At 41.2% G+C, this 27,928-nt stretch overlaps 3 protein-coding genes across 3 annotated transcripts in view; 2 read left to right on the top strand and 1 right to left on the bottom strand.

The window, feature by feature from the left end:
• The window catches only part of LOC129171028 (dynein axonemal assembly factor 5), a 28,500-nt gene extending 15,463 nt beyond the window's left edge, over window positions 1-13,037 (top strand). The window contains exons 9-13 of the mRNA XM_054759318.1: window positions 3,296-3,443; window positions 9,597-9,747; window positions 11,238-11,394; window positions 11,459-11,650; window positions 12,623-13,037. Coding sequence (XP_054615293.1) covers window positions 3,296-3,443; window positions 9,597-9,747; window positions 11,238-11,394; window positions 11,459-11,650; window positions 12,623-12,774 — 800 coding nt within the window. The 3' untranslated portion in view covers window positions 12,775-13,037. The remainder of the gene's footprint in view (window positions 1-3,295; window positions 3,444-9,596; window positions 9,748-11,237; window positions 11,395-11,458; window positions 11,651-12,622) is intronic.
• A 2,447-nt stretch (window positions 13,038-15,484) lies between these two features.
• On the top strand, window positions 15,485-21,808 carry LOC129171039 (MAPK regulated corepressor interacting protein 2-like). Its single transcript, XM_054759340.1, has 5 exons — window positions 15,485-15,807; window positions 15,876-15,945; window positions 16,194-16,333; window positions 19,997-20,077; window positions 20,875-21,808. Exons 1-5 carry the CDS (start codon window positions 15,753-15,755, stop codon window positions 20,943-20,945), a joined length of 417 nt encoding a protein of 138 aa, XP_054615315.1. The 5' UTR covers window positions 15,485-15,752; the 3' UTR covers window positions 20,946-21,808.
• Window positions 20,541-27,608, bottom strand: trap1 (TNF receptor-associated protein 1). Its single transcript, XM_054759319.1, has 18 exons — window positions 27,381-27,608; window positions 26,591-26,761; window positions 26,381-26,463; window positions 26,013-26,153; window positions 24,825-24,896; window positions 24,565-24,725; window positions 24,359-24,468; window positions 24,220-24,293; window positions 23,998-24,153; window positions 23,806-23,926; window positions 23,638-23,707; window positions 22,725-22,872; window positions 22,463-22,648; window positions 22,198-22,336; window positions 22,033-22,118; window positions 21,815-21,960; window positions 21,668-21,740; window positions 20,541-21,431 (listed from the first exon to the last, which is right to left on the bottom strand). Exons 1-18 carry the CDS (start codon window positions 27,496-27,498, stop codon window positions 21,330-21,332), a joined length of 2,157 nt encoding a protein of 718 aa, XP_054615294.1. The 5' UTR covers window positions 27,499-27,608; the 3' UTR covers window positions 20,541-21,329.
• Window positions 27,609-27,928: the final 320 nt, after the last annotated feature.

Below are 27,928 nucleotides of genomic sequence, written 5' to 3'. Positions count from 1 at the left end.
TGAAAGACAAGTTAAATGTAGGATTGTGGTCACTAGGCATCAGTAATGTTATGAGACATGACGTTATATTACATTACCTTTCACACTGCATGGAGACAGTCGACAGCCGACATGCCATGACTGATAGTGAGTGGAAAAAAAGGTTCTCCTCTCATTCTGTGTGGAAGTGGTAAGTGTTTGGCTTCTTTGTCCTTCTTCCCCACTTGAAACACTTTAAGTTTAGAATAAGTAAATTGGAGAGGCTAACTAGTTAGTTTAGTGGCTTGTTATGCTAGCAGCAGCTGTCTCCTACGTCCCGGCAGTGATCCCGTAGCCTACGCAATGTGATGTAAACAAAGAATAATAAGAGCGTAAAATTGGCTATGGGGTGTTATTTAATGTCTACAGGGCTCTAATAATGTTAAAACTGGTATTTACAAAGTCAGGTTTTCTATGCTCTAACTACAAAAATATTGAATTTACTGATATAGAATCCTACTTGGCGTAAATGTACTTATCACAGTCGGGTCTGGAACCAATTAACCACAAAAGAGGAAGGACAATTGGATTTGTTTACAGCGCTGGACTCTAGCATCTACAAGGAAGATTAACGAAGAGCCTGGAATGACAGTCCACAGAGTCTATATAGCAATTGCTGCGCCCCTCTAGAAAGTGAAAGTTAAGTTTGTGTAATAATAATAACACACAGAAGTGACAACCAACCAATCAACTGCAATCTAGATCAAAAATGCCTTTGATGTTGCTGAATTCCAAATTCCATCCATCCATTTTCTATGCCGCTTTTCGTCATTAGGGTCGCGGGGTATGCTGGAGCCGATCCAAATTTGATTAAAAAAATTCTGGAAAACATACCTCTGAAGTTGCATCAAAGACTCTCCCACTGCACCTTAGTCACAGTCTCTCATGCTTCGTCAGAGTTACAGCGTTTAACTTCTTTTTACACTTGTATGACAGTCAAGAATGTTGAAAGATGCAATGACTTAATACGAGATGACGCCGCTTAAGTAACAGAGTATGGAACACATGTAATCAGAGAGGCTTTTATGATGGTGGCAGTTTGAACAATTCATTCAATTCTAATTGATGTCACTAAAAATGGTTGAAATAATGAATTTGGTCAGCCAGCGTCCCTGAACAGATTGAATTCAACCTCACTACTGTATTTTGTTTACTCTTGACACATCTTGACAGTTCGAAAACTGCATTCACAACCCAACTGACGTGTACTGTTATAAAACCGACCTTGGCCGCCACCGTTTGATTCAAACGTTCCCGTCTGCCATATCTCCTCTTGTTGTCAAACGGCAACCCATTGAACCCACTCAGGATATCCGCCGTCTCCTCTCTCGCCGTGCCATTGAACAGGGCACCTGCACTTATCAGGCATGACACACACATGTAGGGCTAAGTATAGTTATGTAAACATTTTGTGTGTGTGTGTGTGTGTATGTGTGTGTGTGTGTGGGGGGGGGGGGGGGGGGGCAGTGGTGCAAGTGGGAATATTTGTCGTGTGAGAGTCTCACTTTCCTGTAATAGACACTTGTTTGGAAACAGTGTGACACAAGGACCTTTTTATGTCTCATTTCCTCAGGGTTGTTGTGTGTGCGTGCGTGCGTGTGTGTGTGTGTGTGTGTGTGTGTCCCTGTCTCACCACTCCATTGATGTCTCACTAACCTTTAGTCAATGCACCATTAAATATCCTGTGAGTGTTTTGGCCTTGTCTTGTTCGCCAAAGGTCATTTGGGAGCTTGCAAACTTGGGAAGGAGCACTACCGAAAATGAGGAAGGTTTCCAGTGTAGAACAAAGAAGTCGTTTTCATGCAGGGGGACAGACAATGTGTCTCTTGTTGCATGCAAAACGCGCAGAGCAGGTGAGGAGCTCATGTGGGAAAATGTAAGAAATATGATTATATGACACCACCTCCAAACCTGCAGAGATCTGTACAAGGATCTTTTATACTATGTATATTTCGAAATTGTTGGTGGCCGTCATGAGCATTAATTTGTGCGCTTTTAACGACTTTCGTTTTGCGTCTAAAGCACAGCAGTTGCAAAGCAAGAAACTAGGCTATAGTTATGTGGCCAAATGACTCCATGTGCATAAAACCTTATTCATGGTGTCCAGTCATCACGATTGTTATTGCTGATATTTTGTTAAGTGCTAGGTTTTATTTGCCACTTGTTCGTTTTTGCATGTTTTTTTATCATATGGCGGTTATTGAACCCTGTCAAAAATAAGCAAATTTTTAGTGCATCTCAACCCCTTTTAGTCAGCAAGTTCAGAGAACACACCATATATATACTGTACATACAGTATAGAGGGTGTTCCAAAAAAAGGTATGCGCACTTTAAATAATTGTTAAACTGACGTTGGTTCTGGTTCAAAGACTGTTGACAACGTGAAGCAATGGAATCACGCACATCACGAAACAATTCCCTTGGTATTTGCGTGCAGTCACGCTTTTTTAAAATGAACTTCCTTTCTTCAAAGTCCGACACAAACCAAAACGGATTCTAACCAAAGCAAATTTTCCCCATAGAAAAAAATGTAAATCCAATTAATCTATTCCAGACATCCAATACATTTTATAAATATAATTACAAATGAATGGACAACTGAACGTTTACCATCACTTTTACCTAGTTTTGCAAAGAGTGAGGGCGAGGAGAGGAGATTACGCTTTTTACCTTTTTTTTTTTTAAACTATTTCTGCAGTCATGCCATAAAAAAATCTATGCAGAGGCGGGCGGTGTGTATCAAAGCATACCCATGCGGGAACAATGTGCGTCACGTGTTGTGCACTAAACGTAAACAGTACTTGACAAAGTTTAAATAAATTGTGTGGGAGCATGTTCAGGGTGTGCCGACACAGCGTGGCCGTGTGTTATTGACATACCTCCTGAAATGATGACGATCTTCTCTTTAAACCATCAAATTTGGAGATTTTGCACCCTTGTCTCGGTACGGTCCATCGTCTTGCTCTTTTGTGTGGTCAATGTGTTTGTTACGCCGTGTATCTCTCTCTGGCAGCAGAAAACTCTGTTATATACAAGCGTTGCCATAAAAATGGCGCCGGTGGCCCACAATGTATTCCAGGGTCATGTGCAAGTATCGCGAGATTTCGTGTGATCCAAAATGTTGGCGTAAACAAAGTGACTGGTATTTTGGCGAACGCAAACCAAGGCAAAATTTTAGCAAAAATTTGGGGTGTTAACCGAAAGACTAACCGGGGCGGACGTTAACCAAGGTACCACTGTACATTTGTTTAGAACACCCTGTGTGTGCGTGTTATAGGTCCTGCAATTGGGGAGTTTGTAAGCCAGTTGATGCCTCTGCTGCACTCCTGCCTCCAGCCAGACCGAGACCAGGAGATGAGGATGAGCATCTTCACCATGCTGGCAAAGCTGCTGCTGGATGGAGGCAACACGCTGGATTCCCAAGGGTTAGAGATCTCACACACACACACACACACACACACACACACTGATCAGGGAAACAGCCCGTAAAAGACCATTTCTCATGTTTTACAACAATCTTAGACATTTAAGATGCCGGACACGGTGGATCCTCGTAGTCAAATGCAAGTTGTTCTTAATGTGACCTATTTTATAATATAATGTTGAAAATAAGCATCACATGACTGGACGTGTATTCATCAAAGAATATGGCAATTCTTACAATTATGATGCTAAAAATGTGTGCCTTTCAAATCCCTGATAAAAGTATGCAAGATTGACTTGTTTGATACCTATGTGGCGTGAATAACATGATGCTAGGTGGTTGTACAAAGTAGACAACGGGAAGTACTACTCAAGTGTCATTGTTGCAAGAAAGGCGACCGAAGAGAGTATATAACATCTATTGTAGTTCCTAAGATACACCCGTGTTTAGGCATGAGTAGTAATTTGATGCTATTTGTATTTGATTCAAAGGTCACCAGCCTAACCTGACAAGCTACTGGAAATAGTTTCAATAAAACTTAGAATCAAATGAATCAGTTTCAGGGTCAAACTGTTACAAGGATAAACTACTGTCAGTTTTAGATTCATTGGGATGTTTAGGTGTATTGTCATGGAGGGTTTGCATGGGAGGGAAAAGCAATTGCATACTGGCCAATCATGTCCAAAACTATACACATCTTTTATTTCCTGCACTCGAAGGCATTCCAGCTTCTACCAGTGCGTCATCACCTCGTAATACTCAATTGCTGCTTTGTTTCTTTCTATTCCTATTGTGCAAGGTTATCATAAATAATTGGAGGGAGGAACAATCACGTTAATAATATGACACCTACGTAGCGCATGTGCGTGGACTATTTTGAATCCTTCTCTGTATTTCTATTATGTGAGGTGGCAAATATCATTAATAATGGGTGCAAAAATGTATTATATGACTCCTTAGCTGTGCATGTGCATGTGTAGGTGCATTTGTGAGTGACTGTACCCTCGATCTATGAAAAAGCAACAGGAACAGTAACGAGATCATTTGTCAATATGGAAATATGCACAGGAACAATACGTATTTTTTTAGACTTTGCCTCGCATCAAACCAGTCAAACAAGTGAACACTCCACCCACTAGCCACCAGAATCGGTAAGGTGCAGCAACAGCGTATTTCCATGAAGTCACATTGGCTTCTTTAGGATGCGTGGAGTTGTGACAGCGTCAACACTTCCTGAAGGAGGACACGCGCTCTCCCTCAGCAGTCATTTACAGAAGTAGGAGATGAAGGAGGTAGGACGTGATGGGGATGTCTTGACACCCCCTACGAGGGGCTTCTGTTTATGGGTTCTTCCCCTCTGGATCTACTTTTCAGCCCTCCGGGGTCCCGCCGAGCCCCTCAGCTGTGCAGCCTTCATCCCAGGCTCACAGCACTAATCTGAGGGAATGCCTGAGGCCATTGCAAGGGTTCCAGCTTTTGCAGCAGCAGCTGCTGCTGTCAATCCCAAAGACAAACCGTGCTTATGGAGTTGTCCTGGAGACATGTCAGTAACTTTTAAAACCGTAGCCAAAAGCTCTGTTCAGATTTGTGGGGCTTTCCACTCCTTAACTTGAAGAATAGCTTGCATCCACTCCCAGAGACCCAAAGTGGCATGAACCTGTCCAGACGAAAATGTAGTATTCCTGACGGTGATTACAATTTCAGGACTTTTTGACGTTATGGAAAAATATGAACTAGGACTGCCAAATTCCACTTTCCGTTTGCATAAAAGAAATCAACCAATCTATCTAAATATCTAATAGAAAAATGATATATTGATAAAGGCACTCATTTTCTGTATAAAAAATATATATATATTGACATTTTACAAACACAATCTTTTTTTTTCAAATATTATAAATAATTTGCATGCATGTCTGTTCATAACTAAATTAAAATGTTTATTATTGACAAGAAATATGAATCATATATCTATATTAATACAATTTTACATTTTTCTCTTTAAAAATACAAAAAATATATATAATAAAATATATATATATATAATATATATAAAATTTTACATGCACTATTAAAAAAAAAAAAAAATTACAGGTCCTTAACTAAACATTATAAATCAAAATATTACTGAAATGATTAATTTCCTATAAAAACAAAAGTATGGTATTACATAATACAGTCAAACCTGTCTTAGTGGCCACTTTTATAGAACGGCCACCTGTCTATAGCGGCCACTGAAAAATCCCCCGCAGCAAATTTACATGTTATAGGCCCTGTGTATAGCAGTCACCTGTCCAACGTGGCCAGCGGCCACCCATTTTGTCTCCCTTGGTCAATATCTGACCGCATATAGCGGCCAAATTACCAACTCAAGTAGAAGCTTCATGCACGAAAAAGTTTGGTTTTTCAATCAATGAAGGCGTCGTGTGTAGACTTTAATTACTGAGTCCTAGCTCAGTCACAATCATTCACAAGATCCACACAAACTGTCAGTTGTTCCACATAAAAAAGACGTCTTCTTTTGAGCTTGCTATTTCCTGGTCAAACATGTAACTTTAAGAGCATTTGCACCAAAACATTACCGCAAAGTAGGCTGGGAACAGGACGTGCTCCCAGCGACGCTACAATAAAAAAAAAAAAAAACATACGCTAGCATGCATGCGGCAGCGGGAGCAAAACTGAGTTGGGTTGTACTTAATTGAAGTATTTTAGAATGTACTCACGTTATTTTTCATCAATCCTCATCCACAAATCCATCAAAGTCCTCATCTTCTGTATTCTACACAAACAAAGCCGTCTTCTTTTCCGTTCGCTACTTGTCTGTTAACTTGTCAGTGTTATTCAGCTCCGAAGCACAGAAGGAAACTTCTCCTGTTGCTTCTGCCAACTTTATTTATTGAACGCGGCCACCAGACAGCAGCTCAGAACACACACACATCTCTCAGCATCATCTCTCCTTCCTGCTTGCCCACAAGGCAAAGGTTAAACAAGCCCCACTACATAGCTGTCCAGCCAATGCCTGTAAGAAATGACACCGTTTATTTCCTGGTGTGCACTGGTCAATACTGTAATGCCGCTTGTTGTGGGGAAGGAGAGATTCACGTCGCCGATGCACTTTAATGGCTTTATTAACAGCGGAGAACACTGCAGGACTTTACATCCACGCCAACATAAACACACTTCCCAACTCTCTCCAAACTCACAGCTAGCACTGAGCCTAGCTCTCCTGCTCGGGACGCCCGCCGTCACTTCCCGTCACTTCCCGATGAACTAAAGCTGTAATGACACTCTGCCGTATAAAAAGTAAAATATTAAAAACAAGCGTAAGACATTACTAGCACAGCTTTGTTCTGTGGGTGGTGGATATATTCTATCAGTTATTATTAAGCCTCTACCTTCCTTTTAGTAAGTAAAAACCTTGGCTATGATTGCACTACATTGTCATGTAGACCTACAAAGTACACTTGGAAGAACAAGAGGTGAATAAATGTATTGCAACTGATGTGAAACTGATGAGGGGTAGGATTAAATAAGCTTTGCTTCTTCCTACTCCTTTTTGGACATGCAAAATTGTGAATTGTACTATGTGATGTGCTACTGTTTGACTCATGCATGTTCAGGATTAAAACCATGAACCATGAACCATGATAATAACAAGCCTAGTAGTGTTGTACAACTTTTATCCGCAGTCCGCAGTGCCCTCTACTGGTCAACATTATTATTAATTTTTTCCCCTTTTTTTTTTTCTTTTTTTTCCTCTACTGGTCAACATTCAAACTGGACGCCAACCTGTCTATAGAGGCCACCTGTCTATAGCGGCCACTTTTGCAGACTCCCTCTAGTGGCCACTATAGACAAGTTTGACTGTATATTTTAATTTTACAGACATTGTTTATTGGAAAAATGTTCAACAGCGAGAAATAAAATCATTACGTTTTTATTATAAAAAAATATTAAAATATTTTACATTATTGTTTTTCATGACAACACGATAAAAATGTGCATTGTTGTTGTATTTGAATATATTACTTTTTATATATTCAGTAACTGCCACAGCATCAGGCACACTTACAGTATACAAAATGGGGTCCGAAATAGAGCAGCCTTTTATTATCATTATAATACTCGGGCTACTATTTTACAATAACTGTTTATTTTCACTTCAGTTTCAATTTATGATCAGTTTGTACCTCAGCTAGTTAGATGCTAGAGACATGTGTCACTGTCACTAATAACTTAGTGTTTATTAAAGTCTCAGTTACCAATTATAAACCCTTCATTGTAGTAAAGTGGTAGCCATAATCCTTTTTGATTATCCTACACCATCAGAGAAGCATTTCATTTCAAGGTAATTGAAAAACACGTGCAGTGTATTTATTTGTTTCTTTTGAGTTTGAACAGATCACAGCAGCGGGATATTTTGAACATGACACTTTGAACTTTCTAAAGATGTACGTTAAATGGAGCTACAAGATGCGTTCACATCCTGCCATGCATGATTTAAAGACCCTCACATCTCCCGAGATGAATTCACCCCATCAGCATGCACGCATACTTTATGGCAGAGGACAATAATAGTCCTGGAGCAATCTCCATAGTCTTTGTACTCCTGCCAAAATGACATAATGACATCTCTGCTGCAGAACACACACACACACACACACACACACACACACACACACACACACACTTGTTTCATGTGGATTTGTGCCTTTTGTGGATTGAATAAGACCAGAAATCCTAAATAGAAGGTGCTGGGTGAAAAGTATATGCTAGTTCTCAAGAATGTTTCTAAAGTATAACCAAAGCGACATTTGAAGGTGTGATAAAGTAATTGGGGTTATAAATGATCTGTTCAGTCCATCCTTAAAGAAAAGAAAAGACAGCGCTTCAATAGCGTGCATCAAACCACGCTGCATTCATGGCACTCTGTCTCCCTCTAGTGGGAGTAGAATGCCACAGCACAGCATAGAAGTAGTGGACGTAGACCACTAGTCTAGTGTGTGAGAGGATGAGTGAACGCCGGAGCCAGCGTGGAAAAGCGAAGGAGAAGGAAAGAATAGAGGGATAAACACATGTTGTCTCCTCTAGCAAATGTGGAAAGCGGAAGGAGCGTCGCATTCACAGCCAGACTACACAATGACCCAATTTACAAGCAGTTCCCCAAAAATATCTTCCTCGAGACAGGGACGTAATCAAAATGTCAAAAGTCATTATGCGGTAAGTAAGCCCTCGCCACATCGCGCTTCAAATTTGTCGGCTCATTGTGGTTTGTCAAAAATATATTTCCTAAGTCATGCTGTTTCATGGTTGAATACGGCCTATTATTTTTCCAAAAATATGCATATCTCAGCTAATATGTATTTTTTGCCTGAAGCATTTTCAAGCATAAAAATGCCTGAATGAAGTGAAACACATTATGTTGAGACAATAGCAGGATGTACTGTACAGAACAGGAACACTCCCAATGCCAACATACGATGTTTTATTTATGTCTTAGATGTCTTATTTTCTCTTATGTCTACTATATTGGGTAATAGGCGTGTAAAGGTGACTATAGGGTTGTTATTTCATGTCTAGAGGGCAAGCATAAGAGTTCAGAGTCACACTGCTAGCTGCTAGCGTTCATACAACAGGAATCACGGCAGTGCTGCACGTAGGAGATTGATTGACAATGGTCTACAGCCAATCAGAACGCAGAACACAATGGGCGGGTTCTCTCTTGTTGTGGCTCTATATTTAGCCGGCTATTGTAGCGCTAACTGTGGGTTCCTAATATGCTCGTACAGGCACATAAACACATGCTGAGATGAGGTGGAGCTGCACACGTCCTCAACCCTCACATGAGCATACAACACCCTCTACTGGTAGCAGTAGTAAATACAATAACAGACACATACAACAGAGCACCCATAGAGGACACAGAACATAATGCACGTTCATACGCTGTTTCAAAAAACATGCAGAATTGCACTTGAAAATATTTGCGAAACAGCGAGACAGGGAAAGGTGGACCGCTATGTAGCGAGGGAACGCTGTACTGCCATCTTGTGGAGTTGATCAAATATTTGCTTTTGTAGACCACGAATACGCCGACTCCAGGAGACGCGGCGTTGCATGGAATCCGGTCGTTAATGTGAGCATCTTCTTCCAGGCTCTTCCGGGACCAATCGGAGAAGTTCCTGGCTGACGTCCTGCTTCCTAACCTGGTGTGGCGCGCGGGCCGCTGTGCTGCTGCCCTGCGGACCGCAGCCCTCAGCTGCCTGCTGGCGCTCCTGCACGGAGGCGCCATCACACCACAGCAGGTATACACATGCACACGCGCACACACACACAGTGCCTCTTAGTTTTTTCTTGCCTCCGTCGCCTGCTCTTGTGGGGTTGAGTTGCTTTTCTTTGAGGTATGAGGAGCTCCTTCAGATAAGCTCTGTTATAAATAATGACCTCAACTTCAAGGAGCTTCAGTCCAAATCTGTCATCCAATCAGCCTCCATCTTTACGTCCTTGTCTCACGAAGTAGGGGCAGCAGGTGTGCACGGAGGGAGGGGGCGAGTGGCTTCACGTACCTTTTTGTCCTGCAGGAACAATGGTCCCACTGTTCGTCAGCTCTTGTTCTGTCTTTGCACCTGCCCCGCGTCCAAGCACACATACTGTACACGCACATCTGGCTGCCCTCGCCTGTGCGGCGTGACCAAAGCGTCTCGCACGCATCGTCTGCTTTGCGGGCAAACAGCTGTGAGCCGGGAAGGGAACGACGACGGTAAACGAAACCTGATCTCGTCTGGTGACGATCCACTTTGGGTCAAGTAGAACGTAAAGTCAAATAATGGCAACCACTTTCCCAGCAGCTGCGAACATCATTACCACACATCTGTAAAGCTGAAATTTAGAGTTAAAAAGAACTTGTTGCTGTATGCATTATCTACTGAAAATAAAATGGCATGCAGTTATATCAAAATCTAATAAACACCTCACCTCCAATAAACGCCTGGTGGTCTCTGCAGTTATACGTTGCATTGACTTTGTAATGATGTGTTCCCAACGTGAGAAAAATATCCCATCTCCCTCACTTGTTTGCAAAAATGCTAATCAAAGATCCTCTATATGACAGGAGGCTCTCTACTGTTTTAAGAACCTCCTGCAAAGCTCAAGTCAAAGATCTTCTATATGACAGGAGCACTCTGCTGTTTTTAAGGACGTACTGCGAAAACACTAGTCAAAGATCTTCTATATGACAGGAGCACTCTGCTGTTAAGGTAACGCTGCAACAAAATGCTTGTCAAAGATCCACTATATGACGGGCATGCTACTGTTTTAAGGACCTCAGTCAAAGATCTTACTCTGCTGTTTTTAAGGATGTACTGCAAAAACACTAACCAAAGATCCTTTATATGCTGGAGCACTCTGCAGTTTAAGGTAATACTGAGAAAAATGCTTGTCAAAGATCCTCTATATGACAGGAGTGCAAGTGTTTTAAGGGCCTCCTGCAAAGCTCTAGTCAAAGATCCTCTATATGTTAGGCTTTTATGGACGTACTGCAAACAAGCGCTGTGAACGCTGTAAGTGTACACGCCCACCACTTAAGAGGATAAATTTGTGAAGACAAAAAAAAAACAGGCTTCTTTACACATCTTAAAATAAAGGCTGTGTCCAATAGACTATCGTGGGACATGTGAGCTGGATTTACAATTGATGAAAAATTTTATAACCCCCCCCCCCCCCCCCCCCCCCCCCCCCCCGCCACTATGTGAGTGAAGATGGTATTTTTCAAAGGTTTTATGTTTTGTGTGTGCAGCTGCTCTCCGTGGAGGACAAGCTGTGTCCACAGATGCTATCAGCCCTGGATGAGGACTCTCAGATGGCCAGACTTTTGGCCTGCCGCTCCCTGTCCACCATGCTCAGACTGGTAGGACCTAGTCTACATCAGGATGTCCTCAACAAGATCTACCCTGGTACGTCTAAAAGATATTAGCCAACTATGCCAGACCTCTGAGTATTTCTTGTGTGACTTAACAGAGGTGCTGAAGCGTCTGGACGACAGCAGCGAGGAGGTGCGGCACGAGGCTCTGAGGGTTCTCTCTCGCTGGTTGTCCAGCCTGGGGAAAAACTACAACCCAGAGTTCTGCGCCCCACATCTGCTGTTCCTCTTCCAGCAGCTCCTCCTGCATCTGGATGACCCTGAGAGCTCCGTGCAGGACCAAGTCCTTGGTAAGAAGGCCGATACTACTATGAATTTATTCATTTAAATGTAAATGTATTTGTAATTTAATTTAAAAGTAATCTTCCATGTATATGAGATTAAACAAAATCCTTGAATCTACAATATATACTGTGTACGTTTAATCAATCGTTTCAACTGTCATTGCTGCTGTCGCCCACCAGAGGACGCACCATTTAAATACACTAAGTCCCCTACTAACGAGCATCCGACGTGCGAACATTCGGAGATACGAACACAAGCCGACTGGTCTATTTTTTCATGTGTTTTGCCTCATAACCCCATATTTATACTGCTACATGCTTGACCAGCAAACCCATATTTATACTGCTACATGCTTGACCAGCAGAGGGCACTGTGACACTGCTAATGGGACCAACAGATACAGGAAGACAAGGAAGAGGAGAGAGGAAGGCTAAGAGTTGTATGATAAAACCTGGACAGAGCGTGTGATTAAAGTTGATGAAGAGTTAATAGGCCTGCTTAATTCTACACCACCCACAGAACACTACCTCTTTTAGAAGAGTCTAACCACCACCACCATTTGTCCTTTTTTCAATATCTCCTCCTCCTCCTCCTCCACAACGACGTATGCTCGACCACTCCTCTTCAAAGGTAAATAACATTTATCATTACGTATTATTATATCACTTTTATTATTGTTTTTTTCATTCATTATCCTGGTTTAATATTACTACTGCATCCAAAGTCATATTTACATACATACACATATACTGTATGTATACACGTACATGTAGTACCTATAGCATTGCTAATATTACCTTTTCCCCTACTTAAGAACAATTCCACTTAAGAACGGTCATCTGGAACCAATTGTGTCCGTTAGTTGGGGACTTAGTGTACTGCAGTTTCTGTAGAGAACGGGGCAATAACTTGTATTCTCTGTAAAAAAAATTGTAATTGACAACTCTATCAATGACCTGTGTTTTGTGATTTTGCAGAGGTTTTGAAGGAAGGCAGCTCGGTCCTTCCCACGCTCCTACAGAAGGAAGTGGAGGCTGTGAGAGACAAACATCGCAGTCCTCAACATTGTGACCAACTGCTGCAGCACATCAGCTTCACGAGCAGACACAATACTGACGGCTCTACTTAGTGACGCTTTGTTTGTCTCTCCATTGCACACTTTTATACGAAGCTACAGCATATCATTGCTTTTGCTACAAGCTTAAATACAGTATGTTGTCCACATTGATTGCAACATTTCTTCCACCGCTCTTTGCTTTTTATAGCAATCAAAGCCTTATTAAATTCACCGTGGTTGTATTGGGCTTCTTTATTGTGTCCATCCTGCAAATCTCTTGATGTTTTTTTTGCCAAAATCTTTTTCAGAATCTGTGTAATATGTCATATGGATATAAGGACTATTCTAATAATTAAAAGATAATTTAATAAGAAATATAATATATATAATCTTTATGAAATAAGTCAATTGAAATCATGAATCCAGTGGCAAATGAATAAATTCAATATGATTATTTGAGATTTCACTCCAATTGTAAATAATTAATGGATAGTTTAATAAGTGAACTCACATTTTAACTAAATTTTATTGTGCCAGTTTGTGAATAAAGTCGAAATCATTTTTTAAATGGCCATTAATTAATTTAAATTAGTCGGAATTTAGTTTTTAAAAACAGAAGGTTGTGAAATAACATTTAAACAGCTTGCACCAAATAGAATGGGGTTGAATTGCCGCCCTCTTGTGGAAGTATTTGATACTACATACAGACCCTTTCCAAAAAATTAGAATGTCATGGAAAAGTTGTTTAATTTCCATAATTCCATTCCAAAAGTTAAACTTTCATAGATTATAGATTCAGGGCCCACAATGTAAACGATTTCAAGTATTTATTTGTTTATTTTTACATAATTTGGGCTTCCAGCTCATTAAACCCACGAAAACAGGAATTCAAAAAATTAGAATACTGTGAAGAAATCAGCCCAAATTTTGCAGGGCATGAATGTTTTAAACTGAGTGTCACACACTAATCATCTACTAAAGTCAAATCACCTGCACAGGCTTCCCCAGGTTTCATTAAATTGCTTTAGTTTGGTTCAATTGTCTCAGTTGGGTTCAATATGGGGAAGACTGCAGACATGACAACTGGCCAGAAGACCATCATTGATACCCTCCATAGGATGGGTAAGCCACGAAAGTTCATAGCTAAGAAGGCTGGTTGTTCACAGAGTGCTGTGTCCAAGCATATCAATGGAAAGTCTAGAGGAAGGGCAAAATGTGGCAGGAGAAGATGCACCAGCAAAAGAGATGACCGTGGGCTTCAGCGGATTATCAAACAGGGAAGATTCAAGAATCTGGCAGAGATCCAGAAAGAGTGGAATGAGGCGGGAGTCACAGCTTCAAAAACCACCACATTCAGACGCATCCAGGAGATGGGCTACAACTGTGGGGTTCCTCGGGTCAAGCCACTTCTGAACCTGAGCCGACGTAGGAAGCGTCTCCACTGGGCCAGGGAGAAGAAGGACTGGACTGTTGGCCAGTGGTCCAAGGTCCTCTTTTCTGATGAAAGTAAAGTGTGCCTTTCATTTGGGAATCAAGGTCCAAGGGTTTGGAGGAAGACGGGTGAGGAACAGAACCCAAGCTGCCTGAGGTCCAGTGTGAAATATCCACAGTCCGTCATGATTTGGGGTGCAATGTCCTGTGCAGGTGTTGGTAAACTCTGCTTTCTTAAATTCAAGGTCACCGCAACAGTCTACCAGAATGTTTTAGAGGACTTCATGATTCCTTGAAGATGCAGATTTCATCTTCCAGCAGGACCTGGCCCCTGCCCATACCGCCAGAAGCACCAAAACCTGGTTTGATGCCCATGCCATCACAGTGCTTGACTGGCCAGCCAACTCACCGGACCTAAACCCCATTGAGAATCTATGGGGTATTCTCAAGAGGAAAATGAGGGGCACCAGACCCAACAACAAAGAAGAGCTGACAGCAAGCATCAAGGAAATCTGGGCTTCCATAACTCCCAGGCAATGCCACAGGCTGATTGCTTCAATGCCACGTGGCATCGAGGCAATGATTAAGGCAAAGGGATTCCCAACCAAGTATTGAAGATTGACATATCGTTTTGAAAGTACCATATTTTGATTGATTTGATGTGATCCTAATTTCTTTCTTTTTTTTCCTGCAAAAACTGAGAAGTACATGGTGATTTCTTCACAGTATTCAATTTTTTTGAATTCTTGTTTTCGTGGGTTTTATGAGCTGGAAGCCCAAATTACGTAAAAATAAACAAATAAATACTTGAAATCGTTTAAATTGTGGGCCCTGAATCTATGATCTATGAAAGTTTAACTTTTTGAATGGAATTATGGAAATTAAATAACTTTTCCATGACATTCTAATTTTTTGGAAAGGGTCTGTACAACCGTGAGTAATTTATGAAATGCAATACAGTATGCTGTATGAAAACTGATTACTAATACATTAAAAATGCCCTATTACGGGTAACAATACTAATTACCTTTTAAGATTGTATTAAAAATATATTTTTAAAAATGTATAAATTAAGCAACATGTTTTGTCAAGTTTTACAGCTACAAAACACCATATGGTCAACCTTTGAGGTTTAATAACAGCGCCACCATGTGGTGTACTGTATATGCCAGACACACAACAGCACAGGCAAAACAATAGGGTGCATGTTTTGCAGCGGTTCGGACACGAGTACAGTATTGTGTTGTCATCCAGTCCCTTGTTCGTGTTGCGTATGTAGGGACACTGTCCCTTTAAGAAGCACCAGGGGGTGTGTCAGGCACGTGGACAAAGTGGTGCATTTTGACCGCCAGTGCCCAGCCGCGTTCTCATGAATGATAATTGATGTGACATTGTACTGCTCTCGCTCTTATAGGACACATTTTAACTCCTAAATGACCTGAAAGCAGAGAACGGTAGATACAGGGCGAGTGTTGTTAGTTTATTTGAGCGTGTAGTTTTTATTTTTGTAGTCGTTTTTTGGTGGTTGAGTTAAAGTAGCCGGCTAGCTTACGCTTAAACCATCGCGAGATTTGAAGCAGGACGCGAGCAAAAAGTTGACAAGTGTCTCTTGCCTTTGCATGATGTACACCATCACCAGAGGTCCTAGCAAATTGGTCACCCAGCGGCGCACAGGTAAGTGAAAACGCCAGCACACCTTTGTGTTAATAACGTGTTCAAAGTGTGTCGGTCTTCTTTTAAAGGGCCTACACAGCCGCTTGACAACAAAACCAACGACTTCAAGCACAAACAAACGTCGTGGAGTTTGCCCGAGTAAGTGTTGAGTAAGTGTTGCGTTCAGTGTAACTGGGAGAAACATAAATGTTGTGTTTTCAAGTTGCTGGAGCTGTGAATGACTCTCTGTTAGTTCACCACAAACTGCGTGTGCGTGCATGTGTGTGCATGTGTGACCTTGTGCAAAGGCAAAGGTGACATATGCTCCCTCGTGCTGCTGTTGCCAACCTCGCTTTGTTTTTGTTACATTTTTAAGAAAGCAAACGCGTGTGTCTTTTATTACCCAGGCTCCCTGCACCCAAGATTGTGTTTAACCGCCCCAACGGCAAGAAGTACCATCTGCCTCCCCCGAGTATCCCCGCAGACCCCCAGCAGGATGGGGGACTGACGGCGGCCCACGAGGACAACGTTAAGTTTGTTCATGAAGGTGAGGGAAACACGGTCCGACTGGAAAGACGAGAAAGAGCATGTGTGTTTTTCTATCAGCGTACGCAACACCCACGGCCCGCCCCGTGACGCCGCACCCTCACAGCTGCTGTCACCCTGATAGGCACCCCCGCCCCAAAACACAGAAAAAAAAAACACACTTTTGTTTTTTAATTGGTGGGCATCTGTCTGCTACCCCACCCCCCTAAAAGCAATAACCTTGAGTAATAAAGTAGGCAAGGACACACACACACACACACCTCCTCATGTCCCTCCCCCGATTGACTTCAGTAAAAGGCAAGGTCTGGAGGGGGCTGCCACAGTTAAATCAACCCTCCATGCAGCACAGCCAACTACAGCAGTGCATTAACATTCATTCATTCATTTTCTATGCTGCTTCATCCTCATTGGGCTTGCGGGTGCATTAATATCTACTTTTTCATAAATAGTTGACACCGTAAACAGAGTACTACAGAAAAGTCATAGCGTTAGCTTATAAAGTACACAATTAAAGCTACTTTTGCACTGCAAATAGTTCAAGAGATAAGATATGTAGAGACACGTCCAGTGTTCCCTGTCTTTAAAACGGTCATGGTGGGGGGGGGGGGCAGTAAATTACAAAAATAAAGGTAAAATTTCAAGTGAAAGGGTTTTTTTTAACGTTTTTCAAGACTAAAGTCATATTCTTACAAAAGTTGCACTTTTTTGGAAATCTTAAATTATATTTTTTCCCCAGTTGCTTACCAAATTACCTCAAATCAACTCATGCTTCTTAGATAAAGTCATTCTTTTTAAATGTAATTTTACACTGATACATACACGCGTGTGAAATGACAAAAATAGTCACTTTTTTTAATATAATTTTGCATTAATAGATACGTGTGTGTGTGTGTGTGTGTGTGTGAAATGACAAAAAAGTAATCAAACTTTTTTGAAATGTAATTTTTCAACTCACACATGCATATGTGTGTGAAATGACAAAAATTAAACTTATTTTTAAAAAAAATTTTCCACTGAAACATGCATGTGTGAAATGACAAAAAATGTATCAAACTTTTTCAAATGTAATTTTGCACTAAAACATACATGTGTGTGAAATGACAAATTATGTCCAACTTTTGAATTAAATAAAAAGAAGTAATTTTGCATCAACACATACATGCAATATACAGTATGTGTGGGAAATGACAAATTAAGTCAAACTTTGTTTCATGTATTTTTCACTAATACAGACGTGTGTGTGTGTGTGTGTGTGTGTGAAATGACAAACATTTAATCCAACTTTATTTTAAATGTCATTTTGCACTAATACATGTGTGTGTGTGAAATGACAAAACCAAAATCAAACTTTTTTTTAATGTAGTTTTGCACTAATACGTACATATGTTTGTGAAATGACACAAATAGTCACTTTTTTAATACGTACATGTGTGTGGAAGGAAGACATTTTATCAAACTTTTTAAAAATATATAATTTAAATAATAAAATAAAATAAAATAAAGTCAAACTTAAAAAAAGTCATTTAGCACAAATACCTAGACGTGTGTGAAATGACAACAATAAAGTCAAACTTTTTCATTTAAAAAAATGTAATTTTGCATTAATACATACACATGTGTGAAATGACAAAAATAAAGTCAAACTTTTTTATGTTATTTTGTACTAATACATACATGAGTGTGAAATGACAAAAATTAAGACAAAGTTTTTTATTTAAAAAAATGTGATTTTGCATTAATACATACACGTGTGTGAATTGACAAACTTTTTAAATGTAATTTTGCACTAATACATACATACAGTAGATGTGTGTGTGTGTGTGTGTGTGTGTGTGTGTGAAATGACAAATGTATTCAAACTTTTTTTTATGTCATTAGCAGCAATACATAAACGTGTGAAATGACAAAAATAAAGTCAAACTTTAAAAAAAAATTAAAAAAAATTGCACTAATGCATGTGGGAAATGACAAAAATGAATGTTTGTGTGTGTGTGTGTGTGTGTGTGTGTGTGTGTGAAATGACAAAAAAGTAATCAAACTTTTTTGAAATGTAATTTTGGACTCACACATGCATACTGTATGTGTGTGAAATGACAAAAAAATTATCAAACTTTTTAAAATATAATTTTGCACTAAAACACACATGTGTGAAATGACACAAATTTTATCAAACTTTTTAAAATGACAAATTATGTCCAAGTTTTTAATTTTAAAAAAATGTAATTTTGCAGTAATACGTACATGTGTGGAATGAAGAAATTTTATCAAACTTTTACAAAAATATATAATTTAAATAAAAAAATTAAATAAAATAAAGTCAAACTTTTAAAAAAAGTCATTTAGCACAAATACCTACACGTGTGTGAAATGACAACAATGTAATCAAGCTTTTTTTTTTTTATTAATTTTGCACTAATACATGTATGTGTGTGAAATGACAAACATTAAGCCAAACTTTTTTATTTAAAAAAAAAAATGTAATTTTGCATTAATGCATACATATGTGTGAAATGACAAAAATAAAGTCAAACTTTTTTAATGTTATTTTGTACTAATACATACATGAGTGTGAAATGACAAAAATTAAGCCGAACTTTTTTATTTTAAAAAATGTAATTTTGCATGAATACATACATATATGTGTGAAATGACAAACTTTTTAAATGTAATTTGGCAGTAATATACACATGTGTGAAGTGACAAAAACAAAGTTAAACTTTATTTTTTTTAAAATGTAATTTTGCACTAATACATACGTGTGTGAATGTGTGTGAAATGACAAAAATAAATTCAAACTTTTTTTTAAATGTCATTAGCAGCAATACATCAACGTGTGAATTTACAAAAATAAAGTCAAAGTTTTTATCTTAAAAAAATGTAATTTTGCATTAATACATACATATGTGATATGACAAAAATTAAGCCAAACTTTTTTATTAAAAAAAATTAATTTAGCATTAATACATACATGTGTGTGAAATGACAAAAAAAGTCAAACTTTTTAATGTAACTTTGCACTAATACATACAGACAGTAGATGTGTGTGAAATGACAAAAATGAAGTCAAACTTAAAAAAAAAAACAATTTAGCACTAATACATCATACGTGTGTGAAATGACTAAAATGTAATCAAACTTTAAAAGAAATGCAATTTAGCAGTAATACATACACGTGTATGAAATGACAAAAAACTTTTTTTATTAAAAAAATTTTTATTTAGCACGAATACATACGTGTGTGTGTGAAATGACAAAAATTAAATCTAACTTTATTTATTTAAAAAAAAAAATTATTTAGCACGAATACATGTGTGTGTGTGTGTGTGTGTGAAATGACAAAAATTAAATCTAACTTTTTTTATTAAAAAAATATTTTGCACTAATGCATACATGTGTGAAATGACAATGATAGTGATACTTAAAAAAAAAAAAAAACTAATTTTATACTGTGACAACAGTATAACCTTATAAAATATATTTGAATTAGATGAAAAAAAGAAAACATTTTTTCCTAGAGCCTTAACTGACCAAAAATAAAGGTGTATCTTCTTGAGGGTAAAAAAAAATTACAATATTAAAATCATAATTTACTAAATAAATTAACGTTTCATGTTTTCTAGAGGAAAAAAATGTATCTTAATTCCAAGTGGCTTCTTGTTTGCAGCGTGGCAGGTGGTGGTCCAGCAGGAGCAGCAAACACAAGCGCTCCACTATGAAGATGACAGCCCCAGCCCTCACATGGACAGTAAGTATCCTGCAGTTGTCTGACCTCATATTTTACTCCTAAATTTTGCCTTAGTTTTTTAACTTTGTACTAAAAAGGTATTACTTTTAAAAATAATAATGCAACCGAGTAAAAAGTTGTTTTTGCTTTATTGTATAATTCATAACATAGTGGACCTCCACACATTTGCCATTTAGCATAAACAATTCTGCAAACTCGAAATAACAAAGGCATACTTTTTAAGTAATTTTCCACTAAAATGTACATATATATTTTTGTGAGAATAATTTCAGCAATTACAAAGTTTTTTTTATGAATTTGACACTGAATATATGTATTTGTTAGAATAAATTGAGAAAATTGGGGGGAAAAAAACCCCCAAATTTTACACTAGTACATATATTTTTGTGAGAATTCAGAAATGACAACACTAATATGTATTTTTGTAAGAATAAATTCAGATGTAGTAGTAAAATAATGCATCTGACAAAGTAGATTTAGTTTAATGCATAATTCATAACAGTCAGCATTCACAACTTTGCAAATTATTTGGGGTTTAAAAAAAGGCAGTTTTGTCCCACGTGAAATACATGATAATAAATACAGTATATGTACCACTGTTAAAATTAAAAACCAGCTATTTTTACGCTTCATTGTTTTGCCCTCATGTTGAGATTTTGTTGGGGTCCTAAACAAATCAACCTTGGATAAAACTTATTTATTCAACTTATTGGTGATGAGTAGATACATGTAAAGAAATGTTGTGTATAACAAAACAAAGAGATAAAACATTGGCTGCCATGTTGTTGTTCTTTCAGCCTTCGTGCCCCTAGATCTGGATGAGTGGTGGGCGCAGCGCTTCCTGGCCAACATAGACAAACTATCCTGACGTTTCTTGAAGAGATGTGGACCTTGACGAGGTCTCAGGTCAGCTGCACCAAAGCAGGAAGTGTTACTGGGAGATGAGGGCCAGCAGCCCCCACCCCCCGCTGAGCATGCAAGAGGCTGACGTCACGAAGACGTTTAGTGGCGCTGCACGAAGCGCGGACTTGAACTTCAGACCAACACTGGACGGCGTCGCTCAGCGCTCGCTGGTCATTTCTTATGTTTCAGATGCAGTAAAAAGATTCGACACAATTGAAGAAGCCTGTCGCTTATTTTAGAATCAGCTCCCTCAGGAACAAGCCTGCTTGTATTTACAAAAACGTGTTTCACCTTCACACCACTAGTGGCTGCTAACGGGTCTACAGAGTCCAAAGTCTACACGTCGGTCTCAGTGCTTCTGCAGAGCTTTGGTCAGCAGGTCGTTGAGGCGGGAAATCATGGGTCGGGGATCGTCGTTCAGGCCGGCCGTGATCATGGCGTTGTCATAAATCTGAACACCAAAGTTAAAAGATGTCAAAGCAACGCAAAATCTCTAAACACAGCTCGATAGAGACTGTTGGAGCATTTGATCGTGGACACTCCAGGTCCAACTCTGCATTCTTCTTTTACCTTTGGACTCCATCTTACTTAGGCTGACCCTATCGTGACAACCAGCACACTCTGCCAGCCACAAGATCCTCCAAAGAAAGTTTGCCTCCTCTGCATGATAAAATGACAAATGATCACCTGATCGAGGAGCAGAGCTGCCAGGTCAGAGTTGGAGTCCTTGAGCGCGTGGAGCTTCTTGATGAGGTCGTGTCTGCAGCAGGATGGAGAAGGACGTCACCACGAGGTGGCATTGTTGCACTAAATGACACTGAAGGCGGTTCTGACCCGGAGTTGATCTCCAGCGTGGGCTGCAGGATCTGCGCTCGCTCCTCGGCGCTGCGGGCCAGCTGCTGCGTGCGCAGGAAGTGTCGGGCCGCGCCCATTTCCAGCACGGTGATCATGGCGGGGTGCGTGTCCAGGCGGGGGGTAAGCTGAGGGGTGGTGGGGGCGTGTTACTTTATGTGCGTCCGCTTCCTCCCCCCAGAGCTTCTTTCTTTCTTTACCTTGACGTTGGTGACGCGGGGGCCCAGGGCGTTCTTCATCCAGGCCATCAGGTCGTCCGCCTGCTCCTGCGTCAGACGCTCCGTCGCTGCCCACATGAAGAAAAGTTAGTAGTTGGGCTTGTAGTTCACACACAACAATGGGAACCAACGGAACCAGCACAGCACCTGCTTTGCTGTCCTCAAACTTCTCTTCCTTGTAGTGGTCCACCACGATGTCCGTCTCCACCGAGATCAGCTTCTTCTTGTCAAACTCCCGCAGGTGGAGCAATGTCAGCTCATCGAACTGCTCGTAGCAGAACAGCACCTGATATAGATATACACACATAGATAGATACACATCAATCATTTCTGTCTTATTTTTTCTATGTCTGCTACATAGGAGTGGAAAGGTGACTATAGGGGTGTTATCTCATGCCTAGAGGGCTCTAACCTCCATGTCTTTCTGCTTCATGGCTTCAAAGTAAGGAGAGTGCTCCGCCAGATGGCGGTTGGGGGCGCACAGGTAGTAGATGTTGCGTGACCCCGCCTTCATGCGGGAGGCGTACTCCATCATGTTGGTGTGCTGACCCGCCGGCAGCGCCGACGACTCAAAGCGGAGCAGCTTGGCAATGTCCTCCTGCAACGCAAAGGAAAGGAGCGTGGTGGGTGAGGGCGCTCTGTCGCGGTCGCCGCGTTGGTGTCCAAAGAGTCACCTTGACGTCCTGCTCCTGCGTGGTGACGATGCCCTCCCGCATGAAGAGGCCGTAGTCCTCGAAGAACTTGTTGTACTTCTCTGGCTCCTTCTTGCTCTGCTCCAGCAGGAAGCGGATCACACGCTGCTGCAGGACATCACGAAGCTTCCTGGTGGAGCGGACGCAAGACGAAAACATCACTAACAATACAACACGTCAACAGCAGAGGGCAGCAGAGCCACGTTCTACTAGAAACACACAAAGAATAAAGTTGAGATATTGGAAATGAAGTCAATCATGAAAAGAACATTTACAAAGAAACAACAAACCAGCAAATATTTGCAACTATTAAAGAAATTATACATTTTTGTTGGTGTAATATTATATTGTATAGATGTAATATTTGGAGAAACAAACTAAACAAAAAATGAAGCAAATTGTTTTGCAAAATTGAATAATTAGGTTGGAAAAAACTTATGCAAATAAAGTTATGAATAAGTGCATTTTTTAATTAAAAAGATTAAGATTTACATGAAAGTGTGCTGACTTTACACATAACATAAAACGAGAATAGTCCAAACATTAGGAGAATAAATGTATGAAATAATCATAAAAAGTGATGAAACAAGTTTTACTCACATCAATTGGAAATATTCAAGTTGTAAAACCAGCAAAGAATAAAGATGCAACTTCTGGAATGTTAGGTTGGAAGAAGGTTCTATTATGATGAAATGAAGTAAAGTTACAAAAGAATAGAAAATACGAATAATAATCGAGTCACCTTTAACACCAAGCTTGAGATGGGGGCTGGTTTTCTTTAAATCGAACACGGCTTGGTTTATCAAACCTCAAATATCAACGTGGTCCCCGCCTCCTCTCATTTTTCAGTTGGTGCCCCCCCGGGCATATAAACACACTCGTCAAGGCGTCGTACCTGATGAGGGCGCTCTCCTGCAGCAGCTCTCTGCTCAGGTTGAGGGGGATGTCCTCGCTGTCCACAACCCCTGCACACACGCAAGTCAAAGTGGGACCAGAATAAAGACTCACCAGGATGCAGCCACCCCCCTCCATACAGGTAGGGGGCGCTGGAGAGGATGCTCACCCCGCAGGAAGCGCAGCCACTTGGGCAGGATGTCGGCGGCTTTGGTCTGAATGAGAACCTTCCTGCTGTAGAGCGCCACGCTGGAGCCCATCTCCCTGCTCACGTCAAACATGGACGGCTTCTGTTTGTGAAAAAGCATGATTTTTTTCCACATCACGTCGTGGCTGAGCATGAAGCAGCAAACCTTCTCACCGTTTCAGGGACGTAGAAAATGCTGCGGATGTTGAGCGGGGCGTCGGTGCGGTAGTGGAGCATGTAGCGCGGCTTGTCGTACGCCTGAGCCACGTAGCGGTAGAACTCCTCGTGCTGCCAGTCGCTGATCTCTTTGGGGTCCATCATCCACAGGGCCTGACGGCAAACACAGCGGGCTGAGGATTGCTCTCTTTGTGGAGGCCACGCACACCGTCAACGCACCTGCAGCGTGTTAAGCCGCCGTCCATTGAGGAAGATGGGGAAGCTGACGAAGTTGCTGTACTTTGTCACCACATCTGGAGGAGGAGCATGGCGGCTTATTGTCGTACGGACAAGACGGGGCAGGCGCGTGCTTCTCTACCTTTAACTCTGTCCTCGGAGGAAAACTCCTTGCAGTCGTCTTTGAGGTGCAACACAATCTTTGTGCCCTGCTGAACGCCGCCGGCCTCAGCCAGCTCAAACACTCCAGAGCTGGAAGACAGACAAGCAAGGAGACGTTTGTGAGGTGGTACCATGAGTTTGCATGTCCTTGGCTTCCTGGACAGTCGACAATTAGCTTGCTCTCACCCATCGGAGGACCACTTGTATCCGGGTGATCCGGCCTCAGCCGACCGGGAGTAGACGTCCACACGGTCGGCCACCATGAAGGCCGAGTAGAACCCCACGCCAAACTGCCCGATGATGGTGCTGCTGGCCTCCGTCTGATTCTGCAGAGCGTCCAAAAACGCCTGCAGAGGAGAACAATCCGAGATGAAGATTGCCTGGCTTGCCGCACTTTCACACAAACGACAAGAATAAAACAGGGAAAATGGAATAGAAGGAGCGACCTTTGAACCGGAGCGTGCTATGGTTCCCAGGTTGGCAACGAGCTCCTCTTGGGTCATCCCCACTCCCGTGTCCTGGTAGGAAAGGAATAACATTGTCATCGCTTGTTGTACCACATTTATCCACCAGGTGGCGACATTGTTACTTTGTTGTGCAGGAAGAACATTGGTGGTAAAGCATCAGGTTAGGACCACGTTCAACTCAACGTGTACATTTGCGAGGATAAAGTGCTAATGTCACGCGTCATACGTGTCACACGTGTCATACGTGCCACACGTGTCAGAGGGAAAATAGAGCATAGCTCTTCAGGAAGGAAGGAAACCTTCCTCTTGCGTAAGGCAATCTTTGATTTTTATTTTTATTGTGGCAGCAAAACAGAGCAGTTGAGCACAAGCATCATCTCACTTCTGCCTTCCTTACCCCGCTCCCTCCACATAAGTCCCCCCTTTTCATAGCTGTAACATAAAGTTACAACTTTTATTCTCTGAATATTAAGAGTTTTTTCTTGTAAATTAACGACTTTATTCTCAAAATCTCTGATGATTTTATTACTCCGTCCCAGCAGGCGTAGCCTGAGGCAGCTATGAAAACAGGGGACTTATGTGACCTTTGGCCTCAGTCAAAAGGTAATATTATGACTTTTATTCTCATAAATGTACTTGTACTCATTTCCACGTGGCTCACGGTGGAAATGGGTTTGACGCCCCTGCTCGAACTACAAAAACTCGAACTACAAAAATATTCCATTCATAAATACTGCACTCATCACGGTGGGGTCTGAAAGAGATCAACCGCGATAAACGAGGGATTACTGTACGGCAGGGGTGTCAAATTCGTGCCATGGAGGGCCGAAACACTGCAGGTTTTCTTTCCAGCCAGTCACTAAAGCAGGTGATTTTAATGATCAACACCTTCAGTTTGAGGGAAGGAGCTCATCAATTAAATCACCTGCTGGAGAAACAACCTGCAGCATCTCGGCCCTCCAGGGCACCAGTTTGACACATGTGGTGTACGGTATGCCTTCAAATCTGCTGCGATCCAACACGACGAATGGGCCATGATAACACCCCCGCCCCCATGTAGCTAAAATAAAGAGAATAATAGAAGCAGCTTACTTGGACACCACAATAATCAACATGCTGTTGATGAACAGCTTATTCTTGTGTAGGATGGCACGACACGACGTATACCTGTATGGTGAAGGTGCCCTTGGCGGCGTCAGTCTGCAGGTGGATCTCCATGGGAGCGGTCTCGCCGCCTGCCGTGATCAGTCTGTGGCGTAGTTTCTCCAGAGCGTCGCTGCCATTGGAGATCAGCTCCCTGATGAACACCTGGAGGAGACAACGTGGGCATGTTGAGGATGAAGCGTCAAAGCGTGTCCTCACATTAGACTGGGCCCGGGCAAACTTCACAACTAAGTCTGGCACGTATGGCTCTGATCTTTGCTCAGTAATACCTCAAGGCGATAAACAGTCTATTCAGTGTGAGCGCGGGCCCAAATCCAGCCTGCTACTAATGGTGTAGTGCGAGTATGCACTCATTTCCCCCAAAATCTCACCTCCTTCTCGGAGTACAGGGACCTGGCAACAATGTCCAGAAGCTTTTTTGTCTCAGCCTGAAATTCATGTTTGGAGAAGGTGCCTGGATGGATGAAATAGGGAAGACATTCATTTATTTTACACAGACAGACAGACAGACAGACACACACACACAGACACACACACACAAAGCAAAAATAGCTTGAACTGTCAAAAATATAGGCAAGCACCTTGCACAGACTCAGAATCTGTGATGATGGTGTGCAAGGGTTCCTCCTCAGGCTCCTTTTCAGCCTCCTGCGTGCTGTAGGAAGGCTGCTGGCTGATCCAAGAGAACGCCTGCTGAGAGTGCCACAGTTTGGGCCGACTGCTCCACCTCTGCTGGGGTCCCACCTGGACCACTGAAGACAGCAAAGAAAATGTCTGAAACTCAGTCAAGTTCTAAAACGTATTATTGCAACTATGGTGCAAAATGGTTCTACAGAAACTATGGGTCGGATTTGCCAAGTGAATCATATGCCACAACATCAAGTAAGGTGTCAATCAAAGTGCCTGATTGAAAACGGCAAAAATCTACTACGTAAATGTAATTTGAAAAATCGTAAATTGTGTTACGATCTTTTCTGTTCCGTCAAATAAACCTAGCCATTTATCTACGTTCATCTATATGGTAGCATTTGTTTACATTAGAAATAATTGTAAGCGGTACATCAAGGTCAACACAGTAACACTGTGGAGATCGGGAAGACCCGGGTTCGATTACCCTTGAGCATTTCAGTGGGGAGTTTGCTGACCGGAGTCGTTTTATCTCAGTGTACCTAATGTTATGGCCGGTGAGTGTGTCTCTTGCGTCATATTCCAACTTCACGTTTATCACGTTCACTAAACTACACTGCTATGTAAATACTCGAGTATTAAACTGCTACCAGCACATTTCTGCTTTTACTCATGTGCATTGTAAGGTTATTAAACAGCAACCTGCTAAAGTGCTAGCCCGGCTATGCTAACACACACACTTACCCCTGGCCAAGGATGGCGAGACAGAACCGCTCAGCCTTCGTGTACATGGCGGTACCCTCGAAGTACTTCTGGTGGACAAAGTTATACCGCACCGGACCAATGCGAGGCAACGGGACATGTTGATAGCCAAAGAACAGTAAGCAGCTGCGGTCAAATAACTCTGGTAGGGGACACTTGTCACCGAATACGATGAACTACACTGACAGTAGGACCCCACCGGTCCCAATCGCGGAGTAAGGTGGCAATCAAAGTGCCTGATTTAAAACGGCAAAAGTCTACTACGTAAATGTAATTTGAAAAATCGTAAATTGTGTTACGATTTTTTTGTTCCATTAAATAAACCTAGCCATTTATCTACGTTAATCTATAAGGTAGCATTTGGTTACATTAGAAATAATTGTAAGCGGTACATCAAGGTCAAATGGTGGTCAACTAAATAGGAAAGTGGACACAAGATATGGTCATATCAGCGTTAAGAGTGAAAAGAAAAAAACAGCAGTAATTTTTTCCAAATCAGGAGAAGCTGTTGTAAACTAACGAGGAGAAAA

This window comes from Dunckerocampus dactyliophorus, chromosome 18 (assembly GCF_027744805.1).
Source record: "Dunckerocampus dactyliophorus isolate RoL2022-P2 chromosome 18, RoL_Ddac_1.1, whole genome shotgun sequence".
Classification (NCBI taxonomy): domain Eukaryota; kingdom Metazoa; phylum Chordata; class Actinopteri; order Syngnathiformes; family Syngnathidae; genus Dunckerocampus; species Dunckerocampus dactyliophorus.
This window is presented reverse-complemented; position numbering and strand designations above follow the sequence as displayed.

What these genes read in the sequence shown, in the direction of transcription:
- LOC129171039 (XM_054759340.1), top strand. Translation starts at nt 15,753, where the DNA reads ATGATGTACACCATCACCAGAGGTCCTAGCAAATTGGTCACCCAGCGG. An exon ending in CGTTAAGTTTGTTCATGAAG is followed by an intron (nt 16,334 to 19,996) that starts GTGAGGGAAACA and finishes TCTTGTTTGCAG; the next exon opens with CGTGGCAGGTGGTGGTCCAG. An exon ending in CCCCAGCCCTCACATGGACA is followed by an intron (nt 20,078 to 20,874) that starts GTAAGTATCCTG and finishes TTGTTCTTTCAG; the next exon opens with CCTTCGTGCCCCTAGATCTG.
- trap1 (XM_054759319.1), bottom strand. Translation starts at nt 27,498, where the DNA reads ATGTCCCGTTGCCTCGCATTGGTCCGGTGCGGTATAACTTTGTCCACC. An exon ending in AGGGCACCTTCACCATACAG is followed by an intron (nt 24,897 to 26,012) that starts GTATACGTCGTG and finishes CTTTCCTACCAG; the next exon opens with GACACGGGAGTGGGGATGAC. An exon ending in CTCCGAGGACAGAGTTAAAG is followed by an intron (nt 24,294 to 24,358) that starts GTAGAGAAGCAC and finishes CTCCTCCTCCAG; the next exon opens with ATGTGGTGACAAAGTACAGC.